Source organism: Callorhinus ursinus, unplaced genomic scaffold (assembly GCF_003265705.2).
Source record: "Callorhinus ursinus isolate GAN/ISIS: 27379988/994484 unplaced genomic scaffold, GSC_fseal_2.0 scaffold106, whole genome shotgun sequence".
Lineage (NCBI taxonomy): Eukaryota > Metazoa > Chordata > Mammalia > Carnivora > Otariidae > Callorhinus > Callorhinus ursinus.
The window spans coordinates 1,308,761-1,333,316 of record NW_027397168.1 but is presented as its reverse complement, the minus strand read 5'-3'; the positions used below and the strand labels follow the sequence as shown (position 1 = coordinate 1,333,316).

General features: G+C 41.4%; 1 protein-coding gene across 2 annotated transcripts in view; it reads right to left on the bottom strand.

Annotated features, from left to right (window-relative positions):
* Window positions 1-24,198, bottom strand: part of ZFP28 (ZFP28 zinc finger protein) — a 45,185-nt gene extending 20,987 nt beyond the window's left edge. Inside the window, exons 1-5 of one of the 2 annotated variants that reach the window (XM_073889354.1) lie at window positions 23,916-24,157; window positions 22,328-22,403; window positions 17,478-17,604; window positions 14,856-14,951; window positions 9,207-11,063 (exon numbers count right to left, since the gene is read on the bottom strand). In XM_073889354.1, the coding sequence (XP_073745455.1) occupies window positions 9,207-11,063; window positions 14,856-14,951; window positions 17,478-17,604; window positions 22,328-22,403; window positions 23,916-23,956 (2,197 nt within the window). In that variant the 5' untranslated portion in view covers window positions 23,957-24,157. Of the gene's footprint in view, window positions 1-4,767; window positions 11,064-14,855; window positions 14,952-17,477; window positions 17,605-22,327; window positions 22,404-23,915 lie in introns of those variants that run through there. The other variant, XM_025848792.2, reaches the window with a different exon arrangement.
* Between the last annotated feature and the right edge of the window lie 358 nt (window positions 24,199-24,556).

Genomic DNA, 24,556 nt, shown 5'->3' with positions numbered 1-24,556 from the left:
CGTCCGCCACGTCCCGCCCCGCGCCCCGCGCCCCGCGCCCACCACGGCCGCCGAGCCCCCGACCCGGCCGGCCGCACGAACCCCGGCCGCGCGCCGCCGCCGGAAGTGGGCGTGTGCGGCCACCGCAACGCCCCCTGGGAAGCGTAGTCCCGGCCAGGACGGCGGCGGGACTGAGCGGAGCGCAGGCCGCAAGGCGCGGTCCCTCCCTGGGCCTACACAGAGTCCATCGTCTCCCCTCCCGGTCGGCCGCTTCCAGCTCTTCGGGACCGCGGCCTCCGGGTGGCCATCGACGCCCGGCCCGAGCCTGTCCGGAAGTACAGGCCTCCCGACGGACAGACAGCGCCCCACGGGCTTCTGGGAGTCGGCGCCGGCTTCGGGTTCGCGCAGGCGCGGTTCCATGGCGGGGCGGGCGCTGACGGCGAGGGGCGGGGCCGCAGGGCTGACGAGGCTGGCGCTGGGATGCGGCCGGTGGCGCGCTCCTCGGGGGGGCGTCCCACGGGTGTCCCCGCCGACCGAGTGCAGGCGCGCGCGCGGCGAAGGGCAGCGCTGGACCTTGCCGGTGTCCAGAGTGTGATTCTGCTGGGGGTGTGTGAGCACAGCGTGCCTTCGCGTCCGATTCGCTGCGCACCTTTGAGCCCAGGCGGGTCCCCGTGCCCCTGGACGCTCGCGCCTCCCCCGCTCCCCGACACCCGTCCGCCAGATGCCACTCCCCCTGCGCCTGTGGGTCCTGCACCTGAGCGGCCTTCCCCCAAACTCTCGTCGGGGCTAGTTCCCACCTGTCACTCTCACAGATCGCTGCCCAGACTCGCAGTCACAAATGCCACTCACCTCGTGACCTTTGAAAAATCTGCTGCATAACCTTCATCCTTATCTGAGTTAACTGATGTTTTTATTCATTTATGTGTTTAGGGCCAGTCTTATCAGAGCCGTCCAGAGCCTTCTGGATCCCTGCAGCTGAAAACCTCGTTCCGCCCAATGAATAACCTCACTTAACAGCCGGGGCGCAATGCTGTTGTTACGCTCACCATCACAGACCCGAGAGGCTACACGCCGTTACATTATTTGGCATTTTGTAATACCATTGAAGACAGAAAAGAGAGGAGTGGTAGCCAGGGACCGGGGGCAGGAGGAGGAGACGCACTGCAAAGGTCTTCTATATCTTGGTCGTAGTAGTTACAGGACTGTATGAATTTGTCAAAATTAGAATTCTACACCTAGGGGCGCCTGGGTGGCTCAGTCGTTAAGCGTCTGCCTTCGGCTCAGGTCATGGGATCGAGCCCCACATCGGGCTCCCTGCTCGGCGGGAGGCCTGCTTCTCCCTCTCCCACTCCCCCTGCTGTGTTCCCTCTCTCGCTGTGTCTCTGTCAAATAAATAAAAGTTAAAAAAAAAAAAAAAGAATTCTACACCTGAAGTGAGTACGTTTTACTGTACTAGCTTTTAAAAACTCATGAAATTTTACACTTAACATCTGTGTGTAAATATTTCCCATTAAAAATAAAGTGGTAAAGCCCTCACTGACATAGAACCGAATCTAAACCATTTTAATTAAAAGACTTTGATTTAGTAAAATGGCACTGGCTGGGGAGGGAGCCTAACTATGAACTAGCGAAAAGAAAACCATGGGCAGAGAATATAACCTGTCCTTTTTCCTTCTGAAACTGGCCTTGGGGTTATAATTGGTGTGTAGGACTTCTCTTCTACTTTATATAATGCCATACTTCTCCTAGTCTTGGCCAACGCCTCAGTTAGGGATAACCTGACCCAAACCATCAGTGGCCTGGGTGGTATTGCAAGTGTCTTCCATTTCCACTTCCGTTTACCATTGTGCATGATAGTTCAAGGAAGGGGGCCGTCCATAATCCTCCCAAGCCCCAATATTCTATTTATTCTTGCCTGTCAGGATCAATCACTGTGGCTTTTTTATCCCTCTAGTGGCATGAGACATATGGAACAGATAGAGGTCATCTGACCTTCACTGCACCCATTGTTGTTCCTGATTGGAAGACTTCCTCCCAGGACTAAAACATTTACACAAGCATAACTCAGAATTGGGAGAGAGAAACTAACAATTTTGAACATGGGACATTATACATGGCAATTAGTACAAGGAAATGCCCCAACCATAATGTCTTTCCAGTAACTGTTATAGAGCAACCCCCACCCCATCCCCACCTTTTTAACTTTATAAAACCAACCACTATATTTTTTCCCTTTTTAAAAAAATCTGCTCTCCTAATGACAAGAGCTTAAAATGGCCAAGTGGCATTCAACTTCTGATTTAATGATACCATTACCGTTTGCCCTAATGGAAGAATTCTTCCATTTGGTGCTAAAAACAAACCTCCACATCACCAGAACCCAGAAAACATGAGATAAAGAACCAAAAGTTTTAATGTGAGTCCTTCAGCATACACCTATCCTTTCTTTAGGATTTTTAATCCATTTTTAATCCATTCCTGATAAAAGTGCCCCTAAGTGAAATTTCATTTAAACAAAATGAAAAAAAAAAGACTTCCACTACATTTAATATAAAAATGATGCTTTTACATCCCAACCCTAAGGACTCAGTTTTTGCAGATAGAAAAATAGATCAACTAACAATGAATAAATAAAATCTTCAACTAACAATGAACACAAGTTTACAACAGTAAAAAAATATTGAGAGCAAAAAATAGTTAATACATAAAATGTAACACAGTGAAGATTCATTTTACTTGCTAAAGTGGAAACAGAAGACAGTGGTGGTGCAAAGGAGTCATTTTTTTCAGGAAGAACATTCCTCTTTCTGCTCCCCCCTCAGTGTTTCAAACTTTTGGGGGGCTTGAGGTTATCTTGCACATTTCTGCCTAAGAGTAGTCATGTTACAGAAAAAAGCAAAATATTTAGGCAAAAATAGGCTAAATAAAGTGATACAGAGCATACCTCTTGCTTGTTGTACGCATTAAAAAGCACAATATTCGGATTCATCTACACATGGTATGCAATTCAAATTTGTCCCACATAATAGCCTCTAACTAAAAACTGTTATGCTGAGTAAACTGGTGAGTGTGCTTTGTCTGAAACCCTATGCTGAAATATTACTCTTTATAGTGTACTTAGTGTATCTATTTCTTAGTGACGGAGGGGGGGAGCGGCAAGGAGTAGCAACTTACTCTTCAATATGCCCCCAACCACTGGGCACACTCACTAAGGTGGCAGTTCCCAGTGTTGTCTTGGGACTTGATTTAGGTTAGTGTGAATTTTACCAAACCAAGTAGGAATAACTAGTTGAGTTTGTCTACCAGGTTTCAGTCAGGAAACACACACACCATGGGGTTCAGTAGAGGAAATATAACACAGGGAACTAATATAAAAAGGTGTTGGGAGAGGTGAGAGGAAGAACAGGGAGGCAGCTCAGATCAGTTACAAAAGAGCAGTTACCAACCCTGCAGCTTGAAGGCCAAAAGAGTGGAGGGGATATTATCACAGCCGCGAACCAGGGCCACTAGACAGATCCCTAGGGACGTCCCTAGCAGGAGGTGGGACCATAATAAGGGGTGAGTGGAGCGAGGTAGAACAGAGGTGATACAGCTATTACCATAGTCACCACCTAAAGCAGAGCAAGTGAGAAATACCCTGGCTTCTCACCTTCTGGGGTATTGCTAGTGCCTCCTACTTAGTAAATCAGACAGAAAACCAGTTGTCAAAGGACTCTGGGAAACATCACCTGCAGAGCTTAAACACATACAGTAGATTGTAGAGCAGGGGATAAGGCAGAAAATGGATCTTAAAGCAAAAAGGCCAATGACTGGCACAGGATCTCGCAGGGCCTACTCTGAGCTGGACCAGGGCAACAACTGCCCCATAATCCTCCGGAATGACTGCAGTACACGTCCTTGTAACCTAGAATTCTTCCCAAAATGCTGGCTATTTCCTTTTCCTTAGCGTGCACTTACCTTGGCAAATGGCTGCAATTCTTTTGGGAATCCTAGGAGTAAACGTCACAGTGGGTTATAGGAAGGTTTTCCTCAGGAGCACCCAGCCTCCTGTCCATACACCCAGATCTGGAAACAGGCAGTATCTAGCATGGGTGATAACTGGACTGAGGCTTCTGTGACCACACATGAAGTGTTTTTAGACAAATAACAAAGTGAACTTTCAGTGGTTGACTATTGATCTCATTTGTAGGCTTGCTAGTAATCACAGTCAGCTATCTGTCAGACCATCAGTGGTATGCTGGTAAAGTTGGACATGAAGCTTCCCAAGGGAAAGAAGTGTGTGTATACTATGTGAAATAAGTTTATTGTAATTATACAGATGGGTAGCACACATCTACAAATGATAGCAAAAGACAATATTCTTGGATTGTCAATTCTGTATAGCAATTGATTCTCTTAGAATGCCTTTGTTGACTTTTACCAATGTATGCTTAAAACTGACAAATGGGTATAATTCTGACAATGTTGGTTGATATTTTCATTTACATTGAAGAGTAAGATCAAAGCGAAACAAGATGAGGACATAGAACAGAACTTCGCTTGTTATGTCAATGACAGGACTGAGCTCTTGGCTAATAGCTTTTGAATACGGGAAGAATATTTCCTCTCCTTTTTGTGCAGTTCAAAATGTACAGCCATGACACATTTTTAAGCTTAACCTGAATTATTAACATTTTCTCTGTCAACTTTTAAAGTCAACCAGCCTTGATTTGTAGTGTATGCTGTTAAATACTCCCATCATACTTGATAAAATTACCAACATGTCACTGAATGCAGAGTTGTGGTATGTCCCCCCTACAAATGTTAATCATAAATATGGTAAATAAATGCTCAAAACTCAGGTTCTAAACTATTGTCTTTTTTAATATAACTTATTGGTTATAGTAAAAATTTAGGCTATAACCTATAAACATATGTATACAATACATACATGTTATATATTACCCAGTGTAAACATGTATTTACATGTGTGTATTTCTACACACACATATATAAACACACATACGTATACACCTTTTAACAACCAGTTCACAAAATTTCTAAAAATATAAAAATTAGCTCTTATAAGCCAGAATGAGCCTGCCCAAGTGCACCACTAAATCAACGGCTTTGCTTCTGGTGAATTGCTGCTAGGGCTCAGCATTCCCTGGGCTGCTACACTTCCTAGAGATCAGAAATCCCTTTGTAAGAGCAGTGCCCTGTCCCAGCATGCCAGACATCTTAAGGTACTCCCTAAAGATAGTGATGCTTTCCTCATGGCACAGCTTCAAGGAAAGGCATTTTGGCCCTGTCTCAGGGAGTCTAATGACAAGGTAAGTGAGAAACTCAAGACATGAGAAAGCAAGTTCAGCATCCCAAATTTCCAGTTCCTTCCTGTGTATCAGGTAAGGTCATTTCTGTACTTTAAATATCGTTTAGTTTCAGTCGGGACTTATGAGATTTGCAATCATCTACCCAGAAAATTCTGAGAAAAGCAATCAACTGCACAAATTAGCACATCAAATACGTAATACCCTGTGTGTGTACCATAAAATTCAGCCCAGTTCAAAATTTTGTTCTAGTATCTGAGGTCAAGCACTATGAAAACCCATTTTTCCAGCCATTTTCTAGATTCTGATATAAATGTTGATACTTTGGGGAGTCTCTCAACCCTCCCCTAACCTCTTTTCTTATATCAACCTCTAGGCCACTTTAGAATCAGATTTTCTTTCTTTCTCTTTTATATCAATGAAGCCACAGTGTTGGTGAGCTAAAAGGGAAATAGGCTAACCTTTAGTCTTCATCCACAGCTATCTCAGGCAAAGGATAATTAGTTGGTATGGTTGCTTAAGATTTCTTATGGGCTTAAGAGTTTTAAAATCCCCAAATTCTCCCACAAATCATCATTCCAATAACCAGGATAGCTAATGTCCCTTAATGTCAAATAATTTACTTAAGAAATCTGCCAAAACTGTGAATTCACTTGGCATTGTAGCTCATTCTTTGATATTTAGCGATCATAGAGTTACAAGGAAGTCTTTTAACTATGTTACAAAAATGGCTGGTGTTCTAGTCCATGGTTTAAAGCAAAAATTTTTAGAAAGTCATTATTGCTTCTGCTTTATATTTTCCAATTCCATTATGAACAAGCATCATACAAACCCCTTGGACTGGCATTTCTTGTCCTTTTGATTGGTCTAAAAATGATCTCAACCACAGCTGATTAGCTGTTTTACTGTTGCTATCAAAGCATGTTACTTGCATGGCACAAAATCTGAATAGGAGCCTTATAATCCTTTGCTCCATTTCATCCAATAACCAATCTTTATAATAACCCACTTTTCTCAGGATGTTTTGCCTGAAATCCATCCAAGGACACCAACTTCTGTATTGGTTAGGTTTCTTTGGTTGACGGCAAAAGAACTTAATCTGATTTTGAAATGAAAACAAGATACTAGTAGGATATAACTTGGAAAGAATATTCAACAGGTCAGCTCTAGCGAGCAAAGCAGCAGGATCACAGGCAGTATCCTTAAGTTGTGGCCAAAGGAGGACTCATTTACAACTTCCTCCTGCATCCCAAGGAGAGTTTCTGATTGGATTGAAGTGAACAAGGTACAACTGGCAACACAAACAAAACCTCACTGAATGACGCCACAGCAGCCCAGGGGAAAAGTCTATGTGCACTTCTGTGTGCATGGTTTCGATCTGTATTGTAGACAAAAACACATATCTGATATGTATTATTTTCATAATTTTAACTTCATAAATTTTTGGTATTTATAACCATACAATTATATTATAATTGTGGAAATTATACCCTGTTAGTAAATTATAAGATTTCTTTCTGTATGAAAATCTACCTCATTCTTTTCAGTGACTGTGTAATCTACTGAATTTTCTGTAATTTAACTGATTAACTAGTTTACTAGTGCTAGACATTTAAGCTGCTCCAAATTTCTTGCAATTCTATAATAAATGTGCTTATGCATCTATATTTCTACACTTGTGCTTTTCAAGAAGATAAATTCCTAGATTTAGAATCGCAGCAAAGTGGTTACATTTAAAATGTTGACAGGTAACACATTAGCTTCTAAAATGGCTTTTAACCAATTTATCCTCCCAATGTATAAAAATATATTTCTCACATCTGTAACAGTACTGGCTATTATCCATAAAATTTGTGACTTATGTTGGTGGCAAGGGCTTTTTAAAATTTCAATTTATCCGATCATTACTGCACTTAGGAACTTCCTCTATTTTATTTGACAATTTCATGTTCTGCATCTGTGAAGATTGCTTGTTGGTGTGCTTTTTAGACTGTATCTTATCCTTGCTGCTTTTCTTTTTTTTTTTTTTAAGAGTTTATTTATTTTTTTGACAGAGAGAGACACAGCCAGAGAGGGAACACAAGCAGGGGGAGTGGGAGAGGGAGAAGCAGGCTCCCCGCTGAGCAGGGAGCCCGATGCAGGGCTCGATCCCAAGACCCTGGGATCATGACCTGAGCCGAAGGCAGAAGCTCAACGACTGAGCCACCCAGGCGCCCCTCCTTGCTGCTTTTCAACAGCACTTTTTAGAAGGGCTATATCCTTCATAATATGTATATGTTTAAAATATCTCCCAGCCTGTCATGTGCCTTTTAACTTTGCATAGTGCCTTATACCATGCACAAGGTCTAAATCTTTTACATGCTCCTTCCTGTCACTCTCTCTTCATGGCTTCTAGACTCTGTGCCCAGTTTACCAAGTCTTCCTAAACTCAAAGGGATAGAAATATTCTATATTCTCTTCTAGAATTTTGTGTTTCCTATTAACATCTTTAATCCATATTCAGGGAACTTCTCTGTAAGGAGTAAAATGTGGCTCTGACTTTACTTCCAGTTGGATAACTGTCAAACACCATTTAAATAATCCATCTCCCCCAGTGATATATCAAAAATACCATTTCAGTGGGGCTCCTGCCAGGTGCAGTCAGAGGAGCGTGTGACTCTTGATCTTGGGGTTGAGTTCAAGCCCCACATTGGCTATAGAGATTACTTAAAAATAAACAGACACTTAAAAAAATATTACTTTTGCAATCCACCAAATTCATGGGTGTAAGATCTTTTCCAAAAATTTCCAATGATGCTTGCCTACTTACCACTCTATGTGATTTTCAGAACAAAACTGTCAATGTAAAAATATCCTACAGTTATCATGACTGGAACTGAGTAAATGTAGACATCTTTACAGTATTGAAACTTCTATCTAGAAACATGTATGGATCTCCATTTACTCAGAACCTCTGTTCTCTTTCAGTAGAGATTAATAATTTCCTTTCTATATAGAACCATAAGTAAATTAATCTATCATTTCATTTTGGGGGGGGTTGATATCAGAACTGAATTAGCCTCATGAAAGAAGTATTCCAAATACTTTATAGTATTATGTCTTATTTTTTTTCTATACTCTATAACAGTTTAATTAGTGGTTCCCTGAAAGCTTAGAATTAATCTGTGAACCCAGGTGTCTGAAAATATGGCTAGACTCTTTAAGTTCTCTATTGCTTCAGTTTTAAATATTAAGGAATTTTTTTTTTTGCCTTAACTATAGTCTTACATTCCTGGGTAAATTCTAATTCTTTTGTTTCAGTCTTATCCAGAGCTCTAGGCACTTCCTAAAACGTATTCTACGTACCAGGTTTACACTAAATTTCTGCACCTACAAAGGCATACAGCCTTGGAGTCATGAGAAAGCCACTAAGTTACTCTGATGTCAAACTTAAAAATACTACACGTGCTAATCTTCATCATCCACCTTAAGATGTAGTTTCAGTTCCAAAATTATTATAATCTCCTAGTCCTGATATACTGCTTTTCAGAGTTCACTCTTTAAACAGATTCTGAATGATACTGACGTAACATTCACCAAGCACTTAGTCTGGGTCAGGCACTATTGCTAAGCACTTTATAGGCATCAAATAGTTTAAATTTTCATAACCGGGGTTTTAAGAGAGTAATTCCGTTACATTTACACGCTTGAAAGACCACCATGGCAGTAGTGTGAAGAACGAACTTGAAGGAAATAAAACAGGACGTAAGACCAGTTTTTATACTGGAACAGTCCAGGTGAGATGACTGTGTTTTGGAGCAGGACAATGAGAACTGAAAGAAGTGGACGAATTCCAAAAATATCTAGCAGATATATCCATGGGGCTTGACGACACATGGGGTGAGGAAGAGCTAAATGCCTGAGATGACTCTGCAGCATGAACTTTCTGATGATGAGTAAGGTGTGCACTTTGTCTGAAGACTTTTCCACATTCTTTACATTCATAAGATCTCTCTCCAGTGTGAATTCTTCTATGTAGATTAAGGTGTCCAATCTGGCTAAAGGTTTTCCCACATTCCTGACATTCATAAGGTTTTTCTCCAGAATGAATTCTTTGATGAACTGTAAGGGATTGACGATGGCTAAAGGCTTTACCACACACACTACATTCATAAGGTTTCTCCCCAGTATGACATCTTTGATGACAAATAAGGGATGATTTTGTTCTAAATGCCTTCTCACATTCAACACATTCATAGGGCCTTTGGCCGGTATGGAGTCTCCGATGCTGAGAACGGGATGAGCTATCGCTAAAAGCCTTTCCACATTCGCTACATTTATAAGGTTTCTCTCCAGTATGAACTCTCTGATGTTGAATAAGGCGGGTAGTCTGGCTGAAGGCTTTACCACATTCATTACATTCATAAGGTTTCTCTCCTGTATGAATTTTATGATGTTGGGCAAGGTGTGCCCTCTGGTTGAAAGCTTTACCACATTCCTTACATTCATAAGGTTTCTCTCCAGTATGAATTCTCTGATGAGTAGCCAGCTGTGAACTGATGCTAAAAGCTTTTCCACATTCTTTACATTTGTAGGGTTTTTCACCAGTATGAATTCTCAAATGAATAGCAAGGTGTATACTCTGTCTAAAGGCTTTCCCACATTCCTTGCATTCATAAGGTTTCTCTCCAGAATGCACTCTTTGATGTTGTGTGAGTGAAGCATGATGGCTGAAGGCCTTCCCACAGACAACACATTCATAAGGTTTCTCTCCTGTGTGAATTCTCTGATGGACGGTAAGGGATGAGCCATAACTGAAGGTTTTCCCACACACTTTACATTTATATGGTTTCTCTCCAGTATGAATTCTCCTATGCTGAATAAGGCCTATGTGATCACTGAAAGCTTTCCCACAATCGATGCAATCAAAAGGTTTCTCTCCAGTATGATAATACCTCCAGTGACGAATAAGGGATGTGTTCTGCCTGAAGGCTTTCTCACATTCAATACATTCATAGGGTCTTTTGTCAGTGTGACATCTCTGATGTCGGGCAAAGGATGAGCCATCACTGAAGGCTTTCCCACATTCCTTACATACATAGGGCTTCTCCCCAGTATGAATTCTCTGGTGCTGAGCAAGGTGGGCAGGTTGGCTGAAGGCTTTTCTACATTCCATACACTTATATGGTTTTTCTCCAGTATGAATTCTTTGATGTTGAATAAGGTGCACATTTTGGCTGAAGGCTTTCCTACATTCTTTACATTCAAAGAGCTTCTCTCCAGTATGTATTCTGTGATGTTGAACAAGGTGCTGACTCTGGTTAAAGGCTTTCCCACATTCTTTACATTCATATGGTTTTTCACCAGTATGAATTCTCTGATGAACAGTAAGGGAGGAGCTGTGGGTAAAGGTTTTCTCACATTCATGACATTTAAAAAGTTTCTTTCCTGCATAGACTTTCTTGTGTTTTACTACCATGGAATTTTGGGAAAAGCTTTTTTTACCTGACTTGTGATTATAAACATTTTCTTCTATATTGTCTAGATGGACAAATTTCCCAGATTTGTTATAGTTGTGATCTATTTCCTTAGTAAGGGTTTTCTTATGAGTGGTTACTTCTTGCCTGATAAATGCCTCTTGACTTACCAACTCCCTCTCAAAAAGATCTTCACATTTCCAATTTTCTCTGTAAGTGGAAAACTCAAGTCCATAGTCTGCAATCCTCTCCATTAACACATCATCATACATGAAGTGCTTCAGAGATAATTCTTGTGTCTCATATATAGGTCCCAAATCTGAAAGATAACAAAAATCAAGTGTTCCTTTACCATCGGATATAACAAAGGAAATATTTAATGTGGACAAGATGATTCAAAAATAGGGAATCCCACAAAGTCTATTATGCACCACAACATCAACTGAAAAATATGCAAGCTGATTTCAGAGCTCAGGGAAACATGGAGAAGGTGATTAAGAGAATTAAATGTAGAATAATGAGGTCCTAGAGAAGTAGGCTACAATAATAATATATATTTTTTATTTTTTTTTAAAGATTTTATTTATTTATTTGAGAGAGAGAGAATGAGAGAGATAGAGAGCACGAGAGGGAAGAGGGTCAGAGGGAGAAGCAGACTCCCTGCTGAGCAGGGAGCCCGATGTGGGACTCGATCCCAGGACCCCAGGATCATGACCTGAGCCGAAGGCAGTCGCTTAACCAACTGAGCCACCCAGGCACCCCAATAATATATATTTTTTGAAGATTTTATTTATTTATTCATAAGAGAGAGAGAGAGGCAGAGGGAGAAGCAGGGTTCCTGCTGAGCAGGGAGCCCAATGTGGGACACGATCTCAGCACCCTGGGATCATGACCTGAGCCGAAGGCAGACGTTTAACCATCTGAGCCACCACGGCACCCAATAATAATATTTTTTTATTTTATCCTGCATTAACATAACAGACTATAAATTAAACACCATTCCTCTATTCCTTCCACTTCTAGTTGACTTGCATATACAGGTAGGTTAATGTTGTTTAAATACCAATATCATCACATAATTACTGCTGATCAAAAATCTCTACAGATTCTCAGCAACCACAAATACCTTATGCTTCATGACTTCCCTTGGGGTTTAGGTAAACTCCTAGACTAATCTTTTCATAACCAGAAAATAGTGTTTGTATGTACCATTGCTACATATTTCAAAACAGCAAACTCTTCATTTCTCAGAGATCCCTGAACTTCAGGTTGCATTGTAAGGCATTTTTCCATTCATCTTCTCATTCTTACCAGCCTACGAAGAGTGTCACTTCCCAGCCCACATCTTAATGGGGTTTTGCCGTAAGTCTTTTTGAATAAACTAGTTTCATAATGATATGTAGGTGTGTATTACTATTATGAAGTTCTTTTTACTGCCACTTAAAATACCTTTCTTGCCTTCTGAGCTAGAATATAAGCTTCAGGGAAAGAATAATATGCTTTAAACACTACTACTAAGTCACTTAACATGTTATCACAGAAACTCAGGCATATATAAGTTCTCAATAAATACATAAAGAAATTTGTATTGAAGAGATGATACTAACAGAAAACTTCAGGGAAAAGGTTGGTATCAAGAAAGGGCAAAAGAGAAAGTGCTTTCCTTTCCTATCTTAGTAATAGTAAATTAGTAATAGTAAATTACTGACTAATCCAATACTCCCTAAAACAGTTTTCTACTATGTGTCAAGCATTAGGGACACTAATGTAATAAAAGACCAGTTGTAAAAATTTAAAGGAAAAAAATAAATAAGAGACCAGTTGTTCTTGAGGAGTATAGAAAGTGATTAGAAAGGTAAGACCAACAATGAAAGTAATTGAGAAGAAAATATGGAATATCAAGTGAGAGCCCATGTTGTAAAAAGTAAAACTAGTATAAAAGTTCAGAGATGAAAGAGATCAAATCTACTAAAGCAGTGAGGAAGGACTCAAAAGTGTTAACAAGCTTCCTACCCCTTCCTGCTGCTTCTTTCCTTCCTAACACTCAGGCTTCAGTAATTCTAGAATGGAGGCCATGAGAGTTCAATGAACCAGTCACCTATAGTTTTTCTTACATAGACGACTGAGGGGAGAAATACTGGACAGAAAAACAGAAAACTGGGTACATCATGGATTCCTCCCATGAAGATAGTCTTCAACACTACAACCTCCCACGGGAAACCATGGTTGTCCCTTATCTTTTTGGCCTTTCTCAACACAGATGCTAAGATATCTTACTTACTTAATAATAGTTGAATCTATACTGTGACTCAATATCCCACCAAATTTATAGGCTTCATCCCCCTTCCTTCTACCTTCCTATTCTTCACAAGGCCAATTACTACTTCTTATCAGGAAAGTTCCTCTATTTCCCTATTTAAGGCAGGTGGTAGATTCCTACACAACCAAAGTATAAAGCATGTCTAAGCAGGGCTAATTTCTCTTCCAATATTTGGCTAATTGGAGGATCCTGGAAATCTAGGATCCAAATCATCTCAAAATGTAAAGATCCAATACTGTTATGGAAGTGAAAGAATTTCATAAAGGCACAATTATCATGTATGATTTCAACATTCCCTTGTCTTTGTGAACATTCAGTTCAGTGGGGGAGGCAGAAAATAGCATGTAAACCATAAACAGGTTAATTACAGGCTTTCCTGAGTGTTACAAAGAAAATAAACAGTGGCTTGAAAGAAAGTAATTGGGTTGGAATAAGGGAATATTCATTACAGAAGGTGGTTAGGGAAGGCCTCTGATGAGATGATTTTTGAGCTCTGGCCTGACAGTCTGTGGGAATTCACAGTGCCTAGCTAGATACGATTTAATAAACACACGCCTCCCTGGATGAAACTAGTTGAAAAGCAAAGAAGGAGTGTCCAGAAAACTGGGCCCCCTTTAAGGTTTCTGGACTGAAAACAGATTCTCACTGCAGCTCAATGCACTCATCCAGGGAGTGAATGCTTGACTTAGGAGAAACATTTATCTTTGGAGGTCACATACCCCATGCACTCCCTGTCTACATGCCGGTCATGAGCACAACTTGTTCTATTCACACGATACTCCCTATACCACTGTCCTGATTATTACAGCTTCACATTCCTTCTTGTTTTTCTTATTCCCTTGTTGTATTGATAACATTCACAATAAAGGTGGAGGCAGAGTCTGGCTCAGGACCTTCCGCCACTAGAGCATCCGATGCCCAGGCCCTCCCCTTTCTCCTACTAAGGTGTCTTTTCATTCTCCGTCTCAGGGTTTGCTGGCCAAAGCCGACAGGAGTCAGGCATGGACAGAGAGCCAAGAGAAGGGCATTCTGGGAAGAGAAAACAGGAAGTGCACAAGCCTGAATCAGTAAAGAGCTTGGTGAGTTCAGAAAAGGTGACCAATGGGTAAAAGCAGTGCTCTCAACTGCACTGTCAGGCACTCGTCAACATCTGCAAGGCAAACAGAAGCAAAAGAATGATACTGCTTGTGATCCAGAAGCAACCAAACTTAGAACTCAGACTGCCTCTGGCCGCACCTGGTCTCTCAAGGCTTAGAGATTCCGTATGTTCACATACCTTTAACACACTTGAATACCTGGGTACCTCACATAGTTTAGAAAACTCTGTACTAAAGTAGAGTGAAAAAGCTAAAAAATCATAGAGGATAAGGTAAGAGAAGTAGGATGGAGCTGGTTACACAGGGGCTGGTAAGGTCTGGGTCTTTCCTATTTGCAACAGGAAAGCAAAGAAAGATATAAGCAGCAGGACAGATTATAATTTTCAAGCAGCACCCAATTTAGGAGTGAAGATTTAAGAAACAGAGAAGCTTATATAAGTCTATATGGCAAAAGGAAAGAAGGGATGGGAAAAAGCTGGATAGAGATTTTTGCAAATTGAGTTAACTATTAGACAGAAGAGATATCTAGACATTTGGGGAGCCTATACTACATACTAAAGTTTCAATTTTCTCCTCAGGCTTGGAAGGCTTGAGAAGAGCTTCTAAATAGCATAAGAAAGGAGAAAGTATCACCTTTGAAAATAGCTGAGCCATTATCTAGAAAGGATTCCCCATCTGGTTCTCCCACACTCACCTGGGAATGGGCTTCTTGTCATCTCTGTCTTCATCTCCCAAGGCTCTTTCCCTTGCTCCAATAAGGAGATCACATATGGCTTAGAGATGCAAAGACCTGCATACAAAAAAAAAAAAAAAAAAAAAAAGACATGAAAATTGCCCATGTTTTGGGTATTTCAGAACTATAAATCAGTTCCTTAATACTGATGGAATGACATAACATGAATGATTAGATCAAAGGGTAAAACACATTTTAGAGACAGATTACATAAAGCTTCTGGCATAGTCTAGCGGAACTGCCAACAGTCAACTTTATGAAAGTTAAACAATTTTCTAAAGGACTCAGGGCAGAAATTCTGCCCAGCATTTTCAGAGGATCATCAGACAGCCAGTAAGTGATGTATTGTAAAGAGCCCCTAGAGACAGAGTCTGGACTTTGAATCAAGTTAACTGCCTGCTTAAAAAAATAAAACAATGTGGTATATATATACAATGGAATATGATGCAGCCATCAAAAGGAATGAAATCTTGCCATTTGCAATGACGTGGATGGAACTAGAGGGTATTAGGCTGAGCGAAGTAAGTCAATCAGAGAAAGACATGTATCATATGACCTCACTGATATGAGGAATCCTTAATCTCAGGAAACAAACTGAGGGTTGCTGGAGTGGTGGGGGGTGGGAGGGATGGGGTGGCTGGGTGACAGACACTGGGGAGGGTATGTGCTATGGTGAGTGCTGTGAATTGTGCAAGACTGTTGAATCACAGATCTGTACCTCTGAAACAAAAAATACATTATATGTTTAAAAAAAAAAAAAGATAGGAGGGGAAGAATGAAGGGAGGGAAATCGGAGGGGGAGACGAACCATGAGAGACGATGGACTTTGAAAAACACACTGAGGGTTCTAGAGGGGAGGGGGTGGGGGGATGGGTTAGCCTGGTGATGGGTATTAAAGAGGGTACGTTCTGCATAGAGCACGGGGTGTGATACACAAACAATGAATCATGGATCACTACACCAAAAACTAATGATGCAATGTATGGTGATTAACATAACATAATAATAAAAATAAAAAAATAAAAAAAACTCTTCAGGGGCGCCTGGGTGGCTCAGATGGTTAAGTGACTGCTTTCGGCTCAGGTCATGGTCCCAGGGTCCTGGGATCGAGTCCCGCATCGGGCTCCCTGCTCCTTGGGAGCCTGCTTCTCCCTCTGTCTCTCTCTCTCTCTCTCTCATGAATAAATAAATAAATAAAATCTTTAAAAAAAAAAAAAAAACTCTTCAGAGGAATATAACAGAATCTACAGCCTCTACAATGTATTATTTATAGTGTCTGAGATAAAATCCAAAATTATTACACCTAAGTAGAAAGAGGAAAAAGTGAAACACACTCAGAAAAATAAGCAATTAATGAGGAGCTAACCAGTGATAACACAGATGTTGGAATTAGTAGACCAGGATTTAAAAACTGCTATTATAGGGACGCCTGGATGGCTCAGTCGTTAAGCATCTGCCTTTGGCTCTGCTCATGATCCCAGGGTCCTGGGATCAAGCCCCGCATCGGGCTCCCTGCTCAGCGGGAAGCCTGCTTCTCCCTCTCCCACTCCCCCTGCTGGTGTTCCCTCTCTCACTGTGTCTCTCTCTATCAAATAAATAAATAAAATCAGTTAAAAAACAAAACAAAACAAAAAAACTGCTGAGGTACCCATCCATACCCAAAAATGTAAAGGAAAATATGCTTAGAATGTCTCAGCAGAGAAAGAGAAATTATAAAAAAAGAACCAAGTGGAAAGTTTAGAATTGAAAAATATAGTATCTGAAATGTAAAAATTCACTACATTGGGGTGTCTCGGTGGTGCAATCAGGTTAAGCACCCAACTCTTGGTTTTGGCTCAGGTCCTATCTCTAACTCAGTGTCAGGCTCCATGCTCAGTGCAGGGTCTACTTGAGATTCTCTCTCCCTGTCCCCTCCCACTCATGCTTGCTCTCTCAAATAAATAAATAAATCTTTTTAAAAAATTCACTACATTGGCTTAACAAGACATTGAAGAAGACACAAAAAGAGTAAGTAAATTTGAAGTTAGTTCAATAGAAATTATCTAATCTGACATACAAAGAAAAAAGATTTTAAATAATGAACAGATATTCAGTTACCTAGGGCGTAATATCAAAGGTTCTAATATACTTGTAATTGAAATACCAAGAGAAACAGCAGAAAAAATTATTTGAAGAAATAAAGCCAAAAATTATACAAATTTGATGAAAGACATATTTTTTTTCAAGAAGCTCAGTGAACCACAAGCAGGATAAAAGGGGCTTCTCAGAGAAGCATTGTGCATGTATTGTTCATTCATGCATGAAAAACATCTTTTTGGGGCACCTGGGTGGCTCAGATGGTGGGGCATCTGCCTTCGGCTCATGATCTCCCGGTCCCGGGATCGAGCCCCTGAGTCAGGCTCTCAGCTCAGCAGGGAGTCTGCTTCTCCCTCTCCCTCTGCCCCTCCACCCCACTTGTGCTCTCTCTATCACTGTTTCTCTCTCAAATACATAAAATCTTTTTTAAAAAGTTTTAATAATAAATAAAAATGTAAAGAGTCACTAATGTAATTCTAAATTATGCAGAGGAGAAAATATTCTTACCCAGTGATACCAGGTTCTGATAGTTCTCCAACATCATATTCTTGTACAAATTCCTCTGAGCAGGGTTCAGCCATTCCCATTCCTCCTGGGAAAAGTCTATTGCCACATCCTTGAATGTCACCAAGTCCTGAAATGACACAAATACACTCTTGATCAACCAATGCTCATTTTCATGCATAACTCCAAGTTGAAGCTTTAAGTTGTTTCTACATTATGCGAACAATAGCCCTTGGAGGAGAAAAAATATTAAACCATTGTAATATGAAGCTCTCACCTAAAACAGTAGCTACTGAAGTGTTAAACTGCACTGTATGCAAGGATGCTAACCTATTTCTTGGCATGTGGAAATATGGACAGGTGGCCACAGGGCAGTAAATAAGAGCCTCAAGGAATGACTTATACCTGTGGTTGAACCTTTAAAAACAAAAAACATTATCTAAATTGATTGTTTTGCAAATGGTACTCTATGAGATCCTAGTGTTTCAGAAGGGAAGGGGCACTGAACTGACGGGGCTGATTTTATTTTTTCTTACACAATAAAAATAATGAATATAACTAGAATGTAATTTTCTCATGCTATGCCATTAAGAACTAGCATGACATGCCATACCAGAGTAAACTGGGTAATAATATGAAAAAGCACCTAGCATTAAGACTACAACACATTCAATCTGTATATTGAGTCTGAGTACAACAAACCTATATACTTATGATAATATCAAAATGAAATCGAATAAAATTTTTAGTTTATTTTTTAAGTATCTTTTTAGGGATGCCTGGATGGCTCAGTCGGATGAGCGTCTGCCTTCGGCTTGGGTCGTGATCCCAGGGTCCTGGAATCGAGTCCTGCGTCAGGCTCCTTGCTCAGTAGGAGTCTACTTCTCCCTCTGCCTGCCACTCCCCCTGCCCGCACACTCTCTCTCTCTCTAATAAATAAAATCTTTTAAAAAAATAAAGATTTATTTATTTTAGAGAGTGAGCAAGTGAGTGAGCAAGCATGGGGAGGGGGTAAAGGAAGAGGGAGGGAGAGAGAGAGAGTCTTAGAGTCTTAAGCAGATTCCACAGTGAGGGCAGAGCCCAGTGCAGGGCTCGGTCTCACTATCCTGAGATCATGACCTCAGCCAAAAGCAAGAGTTGGATGCTTAACCAACTGCGCCACCCAGGTGCCCCTAATTTTTAGTTTCTTAAAGAATTAAATGTGTTGGGGCGCCCGGGTGGCTCAGTCATTAAGCATCTGCCTTCAGCTCAGGTCATGATCCCAGGTCCTGGGATCCAGCCCCGCATCGGGCTCCCTGCTCAGTGGGAGGCCTGCTTCTCTCTCTCCCTCTCCCACTGCTTGTATTCCCTCTCTCGCTGTGTCTCTCTCTGTCAAATAAATAAATAAAATCTTAAAAAAGAAATGTGTTAAGAGAAAAATAAACGTCCAGTTATAATCCCCAGCAGGTTGTAAGAAATTTTTTAAAATATTATGGGCATTTTTCATATTCAGATTTGTTTATTTCCATCGAAAAGAAAAATCTTCATGCTCAGTGCCTTGTATACCAATCACATTGGTAACTGACTATATAAAATAAATATGCATGAATCCATGCTAATACAAATAAATGACTGGATAAATAAATGGTGGACTTAGAAAACAGGGAATTACATAAAACAATCAAACACATTCTAAAACTAAAAATGGAAGCTAAGATTCAATGATGGATTTAACAGTAGATTAGAGAACTTAAGAGAATGAGAGCAGAAGTAAAATATACAGAGTAAAAAAGACCTAGCCTTTTATGGAATTGTAATTTTAGGAGAGAAAGGGCCTGAGCTAATGTTTGAAAAGACGGTGGTTGAAAATTTTCCAAAATTGGTGAAAGTCACCAAGCTACCCTAAACAGAACAAAACTGAAACAGTAATAAAATAATGTTGGGGGGCGCCTGGGCGGCTCAGTCGTTGGGCATCTGCCTTTGGCTCAGGCCATGATCCCAGGGTCCTGGGATCGAGCCCCACATCAGGCTCCCTGCTCCGCGGGAAGCCTGCTTCTCCCTCTCCCACTCCCCCTGCTTGTGTTCCCTCTCTCGCTGTGTCTCTCTCTGTCAAATAAATAAATAAAATCTTAAAAAATAATAGTAATAAAATAATAAAATAATGTTGGAAGGTTGATAAAAAAGGAAAGTGTATGTGTGTTTGGGGTTATTACTGAACAGAATCTTTATTATCTCTAGTAGCAGGTTAATAGGTAATATCTAAAATGAAAATAATTGGGGCGCCTGGGTGGCTCAGTTGTTAAGCATCTGCCTTCGGCTCAGGTCATGATCCCAGGATCCTGGGATCGAGCCCCACATCGGGCTCCTTGCTCGGCGGGAGGCCTGCTTCTCCCTCTCCCACTCTCCCTGCTTGTGTTCCTTCTCTCACTGTGTCTCTCTCTGTCAAATAAATAAACAAAATCTTTAAAAAAAAATAAAAATAAAATGAAAATAATTAAGAAATAGTGTTCCAAACATTTTATTCAGGAACATGAAGTTAACTATCACAACAACTAAGACATAAAGTGGTAACGTTGTAGAGATACCCAACTTTTCCTATAGGACAAATGAAGCACAAAAAAAATCTTAACAGTATGCAAATTGTGTGTACAGTAACATCATACACCCCAAACTCTAAAAGTTCTATATCTGGAAAATTATGTTAGATGATTCATAAAGTGTTCCCAATGCTTAGAAAGACACAGATGCCCAAATCCATTTTTCTTTTTGAATATTTCATTAACTCTGATAGTGGGAGATGGGGGCAGGGCAATGTTTTAAAATTAATTTAATGTGATTTTAATATAAAATGTATAATTAAATATTAGTAAGTGGACATTTGACTCCCATCCATATAACGAAAGCATGTTTTCCACTTGGAAAAAAATCTGGAATGGAGAACTTCTCATCTGGAAAATTAAGGTCTCCCTTTATATTCACGGTTCCTTTCACAAAAGGTATACTTTAAAATTATAAGATTAAAAACAAATACAAGAGGCACCTGGGTGGCTCAGTCATTTAGCGTCTGCCTTCAGCTCAGGTCATGATCCCAGGGTCCTGGGATCGAGCCCTGCATCAGGCTCCCTGCTCCGCGGGAGGCCGGCTTCTCCCTCTCCCACTCCCCCTGCTTGTGTTCCCTCTCTCGCTGTGTCTCTCTCTGTCAAATAAATAAATAAAATCTTAAAAAAAAAAACACACACACAAGGGGGCGCCTGGGTCGCTCAGTCAGTTCAGTGCCCGACTCTGGATTTTGGCTCAGGTCATGATCTCAGCATCCTGAGATCAAGCCCTGCCTGCATCCAGCTCCCTGCTCTGTATGTAGTCTACTTAAGATTCTCTCTCTCCCTCTGCACCTCCCCCCCACCTGCTCATGCACTCTCTCTCTCAAACAAACAAATAAATAAATATTATTTTTTTAAAAAACACAGAAATACAAGTAAAACTGAATGTAATCTAGGGCACCTGGGTGGCTCAGTCGGTTGAGCCCCCAAAACTTGATTTCAGCTTAGGTCTTGATCTTGGGGTCGTGGGATCAAGCCCTTAGTTGGGCTCCACGCACAGCGAGGAGTCTCTTTGTCCCTCTCCCTCTGTTCCTCTCCTTGCTTGCTCTCGAGTGCTCTCTCTCTCTCTCTCTCTCTCTCTCAAATAAATAAATAAATAAATACCTTAAAAAAACACAAAAAAACCCAAAACTGAATGTAGTCCAGCAACAGAATCAAGTGTAAGATGCAGGGAGCATTCCAAATCAGTTAAGAAAGAGATGAATTATTCAACAAATGCCACTCAGTCAACTAGAGAGGCAAGTGGGAGAAAAATGAACCCCTAAACATTTAATGTAACAATTTAATGTAAATTAAGTTTAACGTATAAATTTAATGTAACTTTGAACCTTATCTTCACAGAAAAAAATCACCAAAATAAACTTATCAGAAAATTATAAGGGGTAAAACAAATCTTTTAGAAGAAAACTGGGTATCTACAGATCCTGGGGTAGACAAGGATTTCTTAAACAGGACCCAGAAAAACATAAGCTGTGAAGGGAAAGATCTATCTGTGTATGAATAGAATACCCTGGATGATATATGTCTCCTAAGAACTGGAAGGCAAAAGGGAGGTTTATCATGAGAGATGATGGACTCTGAAAAACTGAGGGTTCTAGAGGGTAGGGGGGTGGGGGGATGGGTTAGCCTGGTGATGGGTATTGAGGAGGGCACGTTTTGCATGGTGCACTGGGTGTTATGAACAAACAATGAATCATGGAACACTGCATCAAAAACTAATGATGTAATATATGGTGATTAACATAACAATTAAAAAAAAGGGAGGTTTATGTCTTAAATTTCATACCATATATATCACCTATTTAAATTTTTTAAATTTGCAAAAATTAACTAGAATAAGGTTTTTAAGGTAAACAAAGAAAAACATTTAAGAACTTAAGGATAAAATTAGAGATTTGAACAAAATTCAGCCAGAAGGATGATTCCTAAAGCATTCTAAAAATAGGAGAGGGCCAGCCAATGCACATTTTACTTGGAACCCAACTCACTGGTTGCAAGACACCTCTATTCCACATAACAGAAACCAGATCTTTTCCCAGGCATCAATACTGAATTAAATATGAAGTGGCAAGAGGGGACTCAGAGGAGGCTCTATGCCTCATCATACTCAGTTTTACTTACCCATCAGGCAGTTTAAGTTAGTGTGCTCTGGGAAAAGTGGGCACCAGGCCCGTCAAGACCGTTGTTAATCAGGGAATTTTCAAAAGAAAAGAAGCATTACTAAGTCCTAAAGAGTAAGACTGCCTTTCACGGATGAGAATGGAAGTAACTAACCTGGGATATGGCTTTCACTAGTTCAACAGTCATTTCCACCGCTCCTTCCTGGCTTCTCTTGGAGAACAGCAGTACCCTAGGGGACAGGCAGGGAGGGAGAAAGGGGGTGAGACGAGGCCTGCTCTGCACTCCCAGAATCATCAGCTTACAAATTCTGTCTTCTCCTTCGTCCTCCCAGCTTTCCTTAATTCCACTGCCCAAATAACTGGAAGACACTAGGCAACCTATGGCCACTGAAGACTGTAACTTATAATTCTGTTTCTCTTATGCCTGAGTTCCTAAATTTAATCTTTTTCCTAAAAGTTGCCTTCCTGTTCTTGGTCTTATTTTTATAGGTAAAGGTGGCTCTTTCCCTTCCTGCATCTCTGCTTCATGCTTTGACACAGTCTACAATTTGAAAATCTGACTCCTCAATGCATCAGAAGCCAGAGTTATCATTCTCCACCCAAATCCCCATAGGCCTCGCCTGCCTCTCACGCTGCAACAATGGGCAATGGGATAATTTAGCATCCGATTCGGCCACCTTCAGTCTCACCTCTGTCTTCAGTCCCTTGGTTTCCCTTCCTTTTTGTCACCCAAAACTGAAGGTATCTCCTGCTCCAGTTGGGGGCTCTAGTCAGTCCCCCCCACCTACTGCTTTTTACTGGAATTCTTGAACTGGGAGCAGGGAACTCTACTCTAGGATTCTTACCTCAGCAGCACACAATACCCCAAATCAACACACATCAAGAAGCTAGTGCTATCAATCTTCCAAGTAGTCTCCCCATACACACCAGTCACTCTGGGCCAGCTACAAGCACACAGCCGGTCACGCAAACACTGACACGAGATCTCACCGACTTCCGACTCTCTCTGTCAAATAAATAAATAAAATCTTAAAAAAACAGAAAAAATACAAGGGGGCGCCTGGGGGGCTCAGTCAGTTCAGTGCCCGACTCTTGGGGCACTGAACTGACTGAGCCGACTACAGAGGACATAATCCCAAGCACCCAAAGGAAGCCACATCATAGGCAGTCACACACACCATGGTCTCGGAGGCCCGTATACAAACACCCCCCCGCAATCTTATTCTCTCACACATAACATGGCTCACGGTGCCCTCAGCTCTGCCTTGCCCATGCAAGCACACTCCCCAACCTAAAAGAGGCTCTATCTGCAAGCCTTCAGGGGACAATGTGCAGTTCACATGGTCTCTGTCCTGCTTCCTCTGGTCTCACACACAACCACGTCACTAGCTTTCCTCTCCCTCACGCAAACACGATGGTCTCTCACACTCCACATTCACACACAAAAACACACACATTCTCAAGGGACACTTTCAAAGACACCTGGATTTTTGTCTCACATAGATACTGTTCAAGAACAAAATTCAACCGAGGAAAATCTAAAGATCTAATTGGTTCTGTTCATCAATTCAAGCACAGGGCTACCTCCCATCCTGCAAGGAGAGAGGAACTCCAAGGAGCTGTACGAATCAGACATTTTTAGGAGGGTGGGGCAAGAAGTTATTAGCAAAAGAAAGGAAAGGACTGTTTCAGGCAAAGTTACTTTCCCTTAGTGGGAAGGTAAGGGGTCTCATGCAGATTACCTCAGCTTCCTTTGGGGGAATGGAGAAGGCCCATGTGACATGTTACCTCCTTGGTGCCATCCAGAAAATTCTTGACTGGTCAGTTAAAACTCCATTTCTGGGGTAGGTTGAAACTGCAATTAGGACGGGTATTGGGGCGCCCGGGTGGCTCAGTCGTTAAGCGTCTGCCTTCGGCTCAGGTCATGGTCCCGGGGTCCTGGGATCGAGCCCCGCATCGGGCTCCCTGCTCCGCGGGGAGCCTGCTTCTCCCTCTGACCCTCCCCCTGCTTGTGTTCCCTCTCTCACTGTGTCTCTCTGTCAAATAAATAAAATATTAAAAAAAAAAAAAGGATGGGTATTAACTGCCTATCTGAGGACTTGACCTAAATGGTGCCAAATTGGGCCTGCGGTTTTCTTTTTACCACTACGCAAACACATCCTGGTCTCTCACACTGTAGTTGTGCCCCCTTTCCCCATGTCTCACACACACCAAATACCCAGCGCCCTCTCTCACACTCAGATACCTCACAGGACAGACACACATACGGCAGTCACACACTCACACCAACATGCTCCGGACATCTCACACTTTCTCTCTCACACACTCACCTCCCACATCTCTGGCAGCTCACACTGTCTCTCACACACACTCACCTCCCACC